This window comes from Cebus imitator, unplaced genomic scaffold (assembly GCF_001604975.1).
Source record: "Cebus imitator isolate Cc_AM_T3 unplaced genomic scaffold, Cebus_imitator-1.0 Scaffold664, whole genome shotgun sequence".
In the NCBI taxonomy this organism is placed as follows: domain Eukaryota; kingdom Metazoa; phylum Chordata; class Mammalia; order Primates; family Cebidae; genus Cebus; species Cebus imitator.
In genome coordinates this window covers 269,815-283,019 of record NW_016107979.1, presented here as the reverse complement: position 1 = coordinate 283,019, position 13,205 = coordinate 269,815, and the positions used below count along the sequence as shown (strand labels likewise).

The following is a 13,205-nucleotide window of genomic DNA, read 5'->3' as shown; positions in this document are numbered from 1 at the left end:
TATAATATATGACATATATTTTAACCAGAATCCACTTTGTGCTTCCAACACATTTAAACATTAACCCCTATATAAAATATTACAAAAAAAAGATATTTTTTGGACTCTACAACAAGAAAAAAAATTAGCAACCCGGCAGGCACAGTGGTACATGCCTGTATTCCCTGCTATTTGGAAAGCTTGAAGTGGGGGGGCCTGCTTGAGACCAGGAGATAGAAGCTGTAGTATGCTATGATCACACCTGTGAATAGCCACTGCACTCCAGGACAGGCAACATAGTGAGACCCTGTCTCCAAAAAAAAAAAAATATATATATATATATATATATATATAGTGGAACAAATTAAAAACAGTCACATATTCTGTCCTTAAGTTAGCTATGAAAGGGGAAATCTGTATGTAAATGACATTTGTTTTTTGAAATAGTCTATTTAATTTAAAAGGTAAATGTAGTTTGTCTTTAGAATTGTTCAAGTCTGCCTGTGTAACAAAGCAGTAGGAATGAATAGGAGCTTTACTGGCCAGTGACACGGATAAAGCAAACAATCGCAGCTAAACGGGCAGTAGATATTTGAAAACCAAAATTCTTCCTGGGCAATAGGAATGTGGTATTACCAAGAGATACTTTTTTTTTTTTTTTTTTGACGGAGTTTCGCTCTTGTTATCCAGGCTGGAGTGCAATGGTGCGGTCTCGGCTCACTGCAACCTCCGCCTCCCGGGTTCAGGCAATTCTCCTGCCTTAACCTCCTGAGTAGCTGGGATTACAGGCACGCGCCACCATGCCCAGCTAATGTTTTACATTTTTAGTAGAGACGGGGTTTCACCATGTTGACCAGGATGGTCTTGATCTCTTGACCTCGTGATCCACCCACCTCAGCCTCCCAAAGTGCTGGGATTACAGGTGTGAGCCACCGCGCCCCGCAGAGCTGCTTTTATACTTAAAGGTGTACCTGGGCAATGAACTAGAAATATCTTGAGACATTTTATGGGGACTTACTCTAAGCAAAAGAGGAACAAATATCCAAGGTGCAAAGTGGTAACTTAGTGAGGCATCATCATTTAAATAAAAAAAAATGAAGCAAACCTATTATGAGCTGTCATTAACATAGTCATGACCCTTTCTGAGCAAAGGAGAGACCAATTCCCCATTTGCTGTTCTGTGGGTTAAGCCTACTGTAAATGGGGAAAGGATGAAAGTCAGGGAAAAGATCGTGCTTTGGAAAAGAAAAAAGGTTGAGATTTCCACAGGCCTCAGCCCACCAAGCAGACAGAGGCAGCTTCTGGGACTGTGTCTTCCAGACAGGGTAACAAATCGTGACTCATCTTTGTGATCAGGAGAAAGAGTAAGAAAAAATGCTTCTACTTCTTAGAGGCAAACAAAGCAAAACTGCTGTACAATTGAAAATTAATACAATAGATTTTTCTAAGGATTTCTAATTGTAATCTCTTCAAAGTAAAATTGTTTTATAAGAATAGCAACACATTTTGCTGATTTATCCCAAGTATCCTCCAGTAGTTTAAAAAAACAAAACAGAACAGAAAGGGCTGTGAGTGAGTCAGGGCAGACCTGAACTTGCAGACTGATTCTTGCTTAGACAAATGGCACCGACAAGGATGTAGACTTGAATTTCTGAAAAGCTGCATAGCTTTCTGTTTAACTTTTCTGAGTGCCTGAGTCAATAAAACGTCTTTTTTTTTTCATGATATTGTAACAGCTTTAGTTATATTTTCTTCTGTGCACTTTTCAACACCTGTCCACTGTAGAGGACGTTTTTTGTGTGTGTGACAGAGTCCAAAACACCCCCCGCTACCTCACCAAGTCCTTGGTGGGTGCCCTAAAGGGTCCTGCTGGGAGTATACCTCTAAATGGACACTATCACACTAATTGAAGAATTTAAGAAGATCTGGATTAGGGTCTCATTCATCAGAGATGCTGTTGTAACAGTCAAGAGCAACTTGTACTTCTCAATTACAGTCTTGGTAGCAAAATATTAAAAAAGGAAAAATGTGTAAAAATTCTAAATCTCTGACTGTAATCACAGCAAACACCCCAGCAGGAACGCTGTAGGGAAAAAAAAAAAACCAAACTTGTAAATCTTTTGCCCTGGACTTTGCTAATTAGATACCTTTTTCTCCATGTACAACAATTATTTTCAAAACAAAAATTCAAGCACTTGAACTTAGCGGGAAATTGTGGGCTACTAAGAACTTTATTCTGAACATGGATAAGGAACCAAACCTATGTGAATTCAGCATTTACGTGAGTAACGTAAGCCAATATTAACGATCTGGCTCCTGTATTACAAAGTATCTCCTGAGTATTGACCATTTACTGTATCTTGCATGAGATGATTATAAATTATACAAAGATGTTTGTGCTTTTCTTTTACTCCCATAGATTTCTGTACATATTTGGATGCATTCATGCTTCATGACAAAATAGATTTTTTTACTTACTGAAATATACTTGGTATCTGAATCTCAAGTATTTTTAGGTTATGTAGGAAATTGTACATATAATGTAACAGTTCCAGAGGAAAGGATGAGAAAGATGTCCGTTTGGCTAACAAACACATGAAATTTAATTTCAATAGTGACATACTTTTGGGCTGGTAAGGCTGGTTTTCTGCTTGACCTGGAGTCTGTGCAAAGTCCTATATGAGAAGAGAAAAGTGTTTTTATGTCAATGCTATGAACAGAGAATTTCACTAATGGTGGCTTTAAATATACTTGTGATTCAGGCAACCACTTTTGTATGAATATTTTGGAGCCCAAATATAAAAGCTGAAGAAACTGATGTTACGTAGTCCAGGTTCTCATAAATTTAAACCCAATAGTAATGCCTTACATCTTGCTAAATTATCACCAAGGGACAGCTTGCTGCCTACTTTGGAAATAACAACTTCATATCTAATAAACTAAAATTTAAGCCAAATTTGCTATCTTAAAATATCAACATACTTTGATGATTTTTTAAAAAGTACAAATATAAAAGCCCTATGTGTTCTACAGCTAAATCTTAAAGTCTGGTAATTTTTACCTGTAGATGGAAAATGAAAAATGTAACACATAATATATAAATCTTCAGAAACCTATGACAATCAGCTCCTATTTTAATATCATTTTCTAGTAACTTAGTTAGGACGTAACACATAGAGACCTTGAGGAACCAAAAACTAAAATTCTATATATATTCATTCTCTTGAGCACATTTATTAAAAAAAAAAAAAACTTGATTTAACTCCACAAGTCTAATATGCTATCTGAAATAAGCAATGTATGAAATTTCTTCATTTTTTTTTTTGTAATGGAGAAAGGCAGACTTAATACTTTGTGATCAGTATCAGTAAGCACAAAAGAATATATCTGATATCTTCAGATCCTGATATCATTTGTATCATTATAAGTCATTGTCTAAGCAGTTGAAAACATAAGGAACTAAGCTGGTACAGATGTGAAATTGTTTTTGCTTAAATATCACTATCTCTGTTGAGGCCTCTCTGCTCATACCGTAAAAACCTGCACGCCCCGTCCTCGAAGTCCCTAACTCCTTTTCCTGCCTTACTTTTTTTGCACAGCACTTACTGCTATAGCCCTTGCCATAGCATCTTACATACTATTTGTTTTACTAATTTTTTTTGTCTTCTGCTTGACTCTCCCCCACTTTAATGAAAGATCCTTGAATGCAGGAATTTTTATGTTTTATTTGTTGCTGTATTTGCAGTGCCTAGGGCAGTGCCCAGCACATGTTACACACTCAAAAATTACCTGTTGAATAAAAGAATGAATAATCTGCATTCAGAAAGAGCACTCTCTTAAAATTATCCAGAATGTATTTGTATTTTCTTCTCTCTCTTTTTTTTTTGAGATGGAGTCTCGCTTGTCACCCAGGCTGGAGTGCAATGGAACGATCTCGGCTCACTGCAGCCTCTGCCTCCTGGGTTCAAGCAATTCTTCTGCCTCAGCCTCACAAGTAGGTAGGACTACAGGCGCCCGCCACGACACTCAGCTAATTTTTGTATTTTTAGTGGAGATGGGGTTTCACCATATTGGCCAGGCTGGTCTCAAACTCTGGACTTCATGATCTGCCTGCTTCAGCCTCCCAAAGTGCTGGGATTACATGTGTAAGCCACTGTGCCCCATCGTCCTTTTTTTTTATGGAGTCTTGCTCTGTCACCCAGCTTGGAGTTCAGTCACGCAATCTCGGCTCACTGCAACTCACTCTGCCTCCTGGATTCAAGAGACTCTCCTGCCTCAGCCTCCCGAGTAGCTGGGATTACAGGCACCTGCCACCACGGCCAGCTAGTTTTTTTATTTTCAGTAAAGACAGGGTTTCACTATGTTGGCCAGGCTGGTTTTGAACTCCTGACCTCAAGTGATCCGCCTGCCCCAGCCTCCCAAAGTGCTGGGATTACAGATGTGAGCCACCTCGCCTGGCCCATAATGTATTTTCTATTTAATTTAATCCCTTAGGATTAAATTAAAATTTTTGAGCCTTAGCTCTAAAAGCATATGAAGAATCCTGAGTGTTGAAATGATAGTTATATACTATAAGATTATGTTAAGATTTAACTATAAGACAGTTTTTGAAATCCCTATTTGTAGACCTGAATATCTAATTTAGCTTTTTTTTTTTTTCCAGAAAATAAAACATAGATTCAAACAGAACAATGAAGCCAAAAACAAAACTTTTCTAACATAACTGATCTAGTTGTGTTTATTAATTATCTAATACTGGACAGTCTGGAAAATGCAAACTTTGAATTGTCGTCTAAGATGAAGAGGGCCTGGGGAACTCCTTAGCTATCCTCTAGTTCCCAGCCAGCTGGGCACTGTCATACCCTTTCGACAGTGATAGATGTGTCTTCATCAGAATACAGAATAATACTAATCCAGAACTCTGCTTTCTGTTTCATTATTCTGAAGACAAGAAAGTACTGTGTACTAATCACATGTGTGTCATGGAGCAAAAACACATCTTATAGTGGAACGTCTGAAAGGAATGGGAGACTTTCAGCAAATAATGCTCTACAATGACAAAAAGAAATTCACAGGATGAGTTAGTGGCAAAGGTTAAAGCATAGTCAACTTGATTTTTCAGTTGACTGTGTTAACTTAGATGTGAAAATAGTACTTTGCTATGGCACTAATTCTGATTCTAGTCCTACAGAATTTAACTGGATCAGAAAAATATAAGGCTGTACTTAAAAGTTGTTTTACATTAAAAAACAGCAATATAACAGGTTTTTATTTTACACATATACGTAAATATAAAAGTCATTTATTTAAAAATGTACAAATTGGTTTAATGCATCTTTCTTCAGCAATTATTATCTGTTTCCTACAGTTAGACTAAAAGCAAGATAAGTACAATAGTTAAAGCCTTAAAGAAGTCTGGCAGTCTTTTAAAAACATTTCCTGAGTATGGGTTACCATTTCATTTAACTGGAAAAATACCCTTTCCTTGAAATCCTCCAAGTAGAAATTATACAACACCCAATCGCAGTTCCACTAATATTTTAGAAACTATGCTGATATTTTAGAAATTAATTTTTAAGCATAGAAATATGTGAAGATTTTAAAAGGTAGTGTGGAAGGCAACAGTCAACGGCTGCCTTAACTTTTACATTTCTGTTGCATTAGTTTACACATAACGCCAGACAATTTGGTATCATGTAGAAGGTACCTGAATGAAAGTGGCCAGTAAAACGCAGCTCATCTCTTGCTCCAGAATGATCTTGTTCTGATGGTTGTTGTGACAAGCAGCGATAAGTGAAGGGAACAGGACTTTGATCAGCCGTGGGTCACTGAAATACTGGAAGGGCAGCTGGCAGAGCTTCTGCAGCACTGTGGGGTGGCGGCCGGACTGCACGATCACCTGAAATGGAGGAGCAGGTCAGCTCAGCTGCCAAAAACGCCCCTGCTGGTCCCTCACCCGCTGCACAGTGTCGGCTAGAACCATGGAAAATGTGCTAAAGGAGTGTAAAGAAAAAGACTCCTAACTCCTTACCAGAGTTTAAGTGATACTTGAAAAGAGCAGAAAAAAAAAAAAAAATCTCATTTCACCACTTAAGGAAAAGATCCTGGAAGTTTTGCATGCATTTAAAAGTCATTATAATCCATGATGAAAGGCGTAGCTGCCACGGAGTAAGGACGCCTATGAAATGGATTCGGAACACACGCTGCTTTAACAAAGCTCTCCCCACGCCCCCTTAAAGCAGAGTAGTCATATTCCTTAAAACCTGCAAAGAGCTCACTCACAAGAAAGAAAGGCCCTGCCCACTGCAGTCTTCCCTTAACTTGGCTCACTGAATACACTCAACGCAGACGGGTCTATTCTGCACGCAGGCAGGTCCGAGAAAGAAAAGGTAATTCTAAGGAAAATGGGAACAGCTTCAGAAAAAGTTATAGCCTCCAAAAGACCCTTCCTCCAATCCATACTTCTTATCTTTGTTTCCATCAGGTCCACTGAGTCTAAAGGAGAACTGTTTAGACAAATGAGACTTGTCTTGAAGCAGTCTAGGTTTACAACTGTGTACACTTAAAGAAATAGGGCAATGCAATGAATGGGCTTGCAGAGAAGCGCTCTTAATTTACTCCCTAGACACACATGATAAACTAAGAAATGTCAAAATTAGATCTGTTTCAAGTAACCCTGATTAGACAGTTCTCATATGGAAGTGCTGGGTGACCCAAAGCCCACTTCGTGGTACAGGAGGAAGCTCCTAGAAGGTTAGGAACACTGTAAACCTAAGGTCAGAACTGTAAATTGTACTTGGAAAAACCATTTTACAGGTACACACCCAGACAGGACTACATTCAAATTAAAACCAGAAGGAGAGAATGAAACAGCAGAGGCAGGGGAAACATAAATTACAGGGATTTACAAGTTTTCAAAGTACTTTTAATAATACTTTAAGAACACACTCTCAGATGATAATGCAGTTTAGTTTAAGAACAAAATCAACAAAGTAATAGTTCACATATTTTTGTTCAATAGATAAAATGACATCAAAAGCCTTTAGAGAATGTTGATAGGAACTTGTTAATACCGTCAAATCCAGGAGGAATTTTAAGGACTTGCACCGTGTGACAATGCGGCATATGGCTGTGTGCTGCCATTTCTGACTCTGGCTGAGAAGAATATGCCCTATCATTTACTTTATTGATAAAAGCTTTACTTAAATCTTTATTTTAATTACTAGCTACAAGTTTTGGAACACAGCCAAACGGTCACCACATTAGAATTTATGATGATACCAGTATTAGAAGTCTCCTTTTTTTTCCCCTCCTTGGATAAAAATTAAGAACAAGTTTTTTCTTTAGAACTTCATTGTTAAAACACTATTATTGGAAGATTTGCTAATTGAAAAGATATTATACTGGCCAGTCTGGCTGGCACACATACAATGTTAACTCAAAGACAACTCCTGGTTCCTGGCATATCAGCACAGAACATGAACAGCACAACTGAAATTTACCCATCTGGGCTCCTGAACCTCACTGGGGTGAAGCAGAGCCCCTTAGGGACCTGTTGGTCCCCTGGAGGAATAGAACTAGTTATCAGCTGCTATTTACAGAGATAACCAGCAGTGCAGACATGACTTGCCAGAAGCCACTACTTTTAAATCCCTGGACTGCAGAAGATGCAAACAGATGTAGGCAGTTTGGTTACCTTGGAGTTCTAAGGAGCTTTACCCATAGGATCGCCTATGACAGGACTTAACTGGGTTACAGGTAAGGAGTCTACTAGGGCTGATGAGATCTCCCCCGCGATGGGGAGAGACCAACCCTACCACCCCATGGCTTGGTTATGAGCTAGAATGGGACATCTCGTCTATGTGGTCTTTCCAATCACATTTTAGATATTGCAGAGACAGGATCAGGAGGTTCTTCGGGGCCAGCCTGCAGCACTAACACTCGCGGGCTAATTCAGGTGGGCCTGTGGCGCAGAGGGTGGCGGTCTGAAGTCATGAGCACAGACAGACCATCAGCTGAACTGGACTAAGCACTATCCTCTGGGGCAGACAGCAGGGCTGGGAATGCAAAGAGCCCGACCTCGATGCTCAGGGTCTTGAGTACCAACCCCAGAGGGTTGTCTGAGGGGCTTTTTGATAGACGGGGAGATGAGGGCAGGGCTCAGTCTTGTTTCATCCCACCATTCGCTCCTAGGCCTTAGGCGGTCAAATGTCACTTGGACTGCTTGAGCTTTCCAAAGTCAGTAGCGTCATCATGGGATATGACAGTCTTGCTCAATTAACCAAATATGCATAATTAAGAGAGACCTCAGATTTACACTGTGGTGTTCTCTCCATTTGCCTCCCTGATGGAGCTGTTGCTAAGTCAGTAACTGTTGGTCTCTCACCTTTGTCCAGACAAAGGGCTGCCTATAAGTCCTAAGGCAGGTACCACTGTGAGCCTGGCCAGCACCTGCCTCACCTTTCAGAGTGCACAAGGCCAACACAAACATAAAGGGGCTTCACACAGAGCCTCCTTCCAGAGCACTGCATCAATGGCAGAGAATGGCCTACCTGTAGATTTCTTTGGCAGCCACACTCATCAGCTAGAGAGAGCATGCATGGCCTCAATAATAATGAGAAGCAGCCTTTCAAATATGATGTCCACCTTCAGATGCAGAGTAGGGCTCTGAGGAAATCAACGGAATTTCTACCAACGTTCAGGTCAAAAGACGCTGAAATTGAACCTTGTTCTTGGATATGATTCTTATATAGGAGCTAACTAAAGAGCTAGGAGATCTGGGCTCTTGTCTTTATTTACCAACTAGCTGTGTGACCCTGGGAAAATTGCTCCTTTGCTCTGGGTTTTAATTTTAAGGTAGTGAATTTAAAAAGAAGTAACCTTTTTATTGACATTTAACACATACACATGCACATATGCATACGCACACCCTATGGCCGCCCATTTACCTCCCTCAAGTGAATAGGTCAATTTTTACAAAGTGTATACACCGGTGTCACCAAGTACCCAATTAAGAAAGAGAATATTACCCAGAATGCTGGATCTTTAAATACATTCTTTCAGATATACAAGTGGCCAACAAGCATATGACAACATGCTCAACATCACTAATCATCAGATAAATGCAAATTAAAACCACAATGAGATATCATCTTACACCAGTCAGAATAGCTATTATTAAAAAGTCAAAGAAAAACAGATGTTGGTGAGGATACAGAAAAAAAGGGAATGGTAATATGCTGTGGGTGGGAATGTAAATTAGTACAACTTCTATAGAAAACAGTATGGAGATTTCTCATCTGAAAATGGAACTACCGACTGGATATCTACCCAATAGAAAATAAATCATCATTCAAACAGGATACTCACACTTGTATGTTTATGGCAGCACTATTCGCAATAGCAAAGAGATGGATCAACCTAAATGTCCATCAACAGGTGACTGGATAAAGTGAGGTATGTATGTGCATATATAAATACACACAATAAAATACCACTCAGCCATAAAAAAATGAAATCATATCTTTTGCAGCAATATGGATGGATCTAGAGGCCATTATCTTAAGTGAAATACTCAGAAAGTCAAATACCACGCGTTTTTGCTTGTAACTGGGAGCTAAATACTGTGTACACATGAACATAGAAAGTGAAATGACAGAAATGGGAGGAAAAGGTGGGAAAGTGGGAGGGGAGTGAGGAATGAGAAATTACCTAGTGGGTAGAATGTATAGTATTCAGGTGATTGTTACACCTCATCACTATGCAGTGCAATATGTCCATGCAACAGAAGTACACTTGTATCCCCTAATCTATTTTAAAAAAACATGGGAGACATATAAAAAAAATAAATAAGTAGGTGGGGTGCAGTGGCTCACCCCTGTAATCCCAGCACTTTGGGAGGCTGAAGTGGGCAGATCACAAGGTCAGGGGTTCGAGACCATCTTGACCAACATAGTAAAACTCTGTCTCTAATAAAATACAAAAAGTTAGTCAGGTGTAGCAGGTGCCTGTAGTCCCAGTTACTCAGGTGGCTGAGGCGGGGGAATTGCGTGAACCTGGGAGGCAGAGGTTGCAGTGAGCCAAGATTGTGCTACTGCACTCCAGCCTGGCAACAGAGCAAAACTCTGTCTAAAAAAAAAAAAAAAAAAGGAAGTAATCTTTCTCACTGAAAATTACATTTCTACATTTTGAATTTGGGACAAATCATATGGAAACTCTTTGACTATACAGAAAATGAGAGAGGGTACTTAAAGGCTTCCTTGGAGCTATTCCTGATCATTCTCTGGAGAGAAGACCATGGATGCACAGCTCCTCTTCTGGTCTTCTAAGCAGAGGCTAGTGGGCACCTGGAAATTGTAGGTGAATTTTTGGTGGAGGGAAGAAGCTCACAGATTTAATACAAAACTGTCGTAGATGGCTCGGGCTACTGTCACAATATACCATAGACTGGGCCATTTAAACAACAGAAATTTATTTTCCACAGTTCTGGAGCCTGCAAGTCTGAGGTCAGGGTACCAGAAGGGTGGGGTTTTGGTGAGGGCCTTCCTGGTTTGCAGACCAGGCGGCTGCCTTATGTGCTCACATGGTCTCTCCTTGGTGAGTGCATTTGGAGAGCGAGATCTCTGTTTTCCTTTTATAAGACCATTAATCCTACTGGATCACGGCGCCACCCTTATGACCTCATCTAATCACCTCCTAAAAGCCCTATCTCAAAATACAACTACATTGCAGGTTAGGGCTTTAACATGAATTTTGGGAAAATAGTTCAGTCCATAGCACAACTCTTATCATTTCTCATCAACCTCAGCCAGAATTGTGTTCCATTAGAAAGGCTACCATCTCTAACCAGGAGCATTTCAGAATCAGCTGAGTGGCTCTTCCTAGGCCAGTTGTCTCTCAGTGGCCATAAGCCATGAAGCTACAGCTCAAGAGTGCTGGTGTTAGGCAGCCCTGGGCTCTAGGTCTGGTTCTGCCCTCATCTGCTATAGTCACTGAACTCATCTGAACCTTAGAGTCTTTATAAAATGAGGGTAGATGGCAGCCTTTTTGGATGAGGATCCAATGAGACAGTGTCTGTGACCATAAAGTACAGAACAGTGTTAGCTGTGAGTGTTTGGTTAGCTGACCAGTTCTGCTGCTCAGAGTCTTCTCCTGCTAGACCTGAGGTCCACACTCTTTCAGAACCAGAAGCCCCATCCCAGTGTGAAGCTTCCTAAATGCTTTCCATCATCTTCCCCCACTCCCCATCCCCCTTGCCCCATTGCTCTATAAGGACTACTCTTCAGAGCACAGGCTTTGGCAGAGGCAGGCCCCACTCTCTGGCTGGGACTCATCAGCAAGCTTTGCGTCACCTGGGAAGCCATTGCTGCGGTCTCTCCCTGGCCCCGTCTGCATAGGAGAGAGCTGTGCAAACAGTGCTGGGGCTGGCAGCCAGGATCTTGCAGTGGCAGAGTAGGAAATGTATTCTGACAGCCCTGAAAAGAAAATCCTAGCAAAAGCATGATCCAAGAAACACAGGTAAGTGGTATAAAGAAACAGTGGCTGAACTTACTGTGCATGTGTGTGTTTTGAGGCTGTTGTTAGACTTGTCAATCTGAAAACAGAGCAGGAAGAGCCAAAGCTAATAGGCTGGTGTTGTGGGCTCCCGATTCAGAGCGAGGATGAGCTTCCCTTGAAGCACTTAAGGAAATCCTTAAGCCCAGGAAGTCTTCCCAGGCAGGACAGCCAAAGGCGGCCTTTCTTTTTCAACCCAAAGACTTGGGCAGCAACTATCGCATAACTAAGTATATGTAGCTGAATCCCAGGTTCCAGAAGGCCAGGAACGGTCTTTTGTATTGTATCCACTGCTCTGCTGGGGGCTAGGCACAGAAGGGGGGCCTCAGCGTTACCAGAATGAATGAAATGCAGTGACGGGGGTCCCTGGTTAAACAAACTAATTGGTGCCTTGCCCTGGGGGAGAATCATACCACATCTCATCTCATGAAATATAGATGCCATTTTTTGAATTGAAGGCTTCAATGGTGTCTATATTGTGTTACCTTAGGTCTGCACATCAAGTCCCTGAAGAATAGATTTTGTGCTAAGTTGTCTCTTACCCTAGAAGGAAATAAGGATTAGAATCCTCAGGGTCTTGGGCACCAACTCGGGGATCCTGGGCCTGGTTATAAGCAGGGTTCTAGAAAAGATCCTCCTGCTTTTGCAGATGCAGGCAACACTGGTGTTTCACTTGGTATGAAGGAATTCAAGGTCTTCTAGGACAATGCTTTGCCAAAACCTCAATTAACACAGCAGAAAGACTTTTACTGGCAGAGACGGTACTCAATAGCCTGTGAAGCTCCTCTACCTACATTATACAAGTCTCTAAACTCTGAAATGGGCATACAGGGATGACTATACTCTTATAATGGAGAAACTAATAGAAAGTTCAAGAGAGCTTGTCCCGGATCCCAGTCATTGGTGGAGCTGGGCTTAGCCATCTCTTATTATTCTGAATGCTGGATTCTTCCTCACCTCACAGGCCCATCTAGGGCCACTGGACTCATGAGACTGCTCCTTTCTGGGAAGAAGGACTCTCTGTCACTAGGCCTGAACTCATTCCATGACTGGCTGCCAGCCAGCTTCTTGCATGGCTTTGCCAGCCGGATGAAGATGAGGATGACATACTGCCACTCAAATAGACAAACCAACTGACATAGACAGATTAAACTAACACAAAAGACTTTTTTCCAAAAACCTATACTCTTCTTGGCTTGGTATCAACCAGTTCTTGGTTACGTGCTGGCTGTGCCAAGGGTTTGTCTCAAATTATCAGACGTAAGAACGTGAAAGAGAGGAAGGGTTGGTGATGGGGTGAGATTCTCAGAATGAACTGCTAGAATATGTGACTCCAAAATGAGCACTGTCTCGGGATGGCCATTTATTTGGATGCCTTCTGGAGCAGCCTTGACAGGTTTTGAGTGCCTTGCAAAACTGGTCTTATATTTTAGAAACAAATGCTACCATGTCAAATATATTTATAGTATTGATACTTAGTATTACGTGTATAGTGTTACCCAAAATTTAAATTTAAAACAAAAAAGGAAAGTGGAGGTGGGATACTGAGTGGCCATGAATCTGTATTAAAAATGCATATTCTCGTTTTTGATGGCTGCATAGTATTCCATGGTGTATATGTGCCACATTTTCCCTATCCAGTCTATCGTCGATGGGCATTTGGGTTGGTTCCA

The 13,205-nt window shown here is 40.9% G+C and overlaps 1 protein-coding gene across 2 annotated transcripts in view; it reads right to left on the bottom strand.

The window, feature by feature from the left end:
* The window catches only part of LOC108295889 (S phase cyclin A-associated protein in the endoplasmic reticulum-like), a 243,213-nt gene that overhangs the window by 722 nt on the left and 229,286 nt on the right, over window positions 1–13,205 (bottom strand). For both annotated transcript variants that reach the window (XM_017518229.2, XM_017518232.2), the window contains exons 9-10: window positions 5,687–5,878; window positions 2,603–2,654 (exon numbers count right to left, since the gene is read on the bottom strand). In XM_017518229.2, coding sequence (XP_017373718.1) covers window positions 2,603–2,654; window positions 5,687–5,878 — 244 coding nt within the window. The remainder of the gene's footprint in view (window positions 1–2,602; window positions 2,655–5,686; window positions 5,879–13,205) is intronic.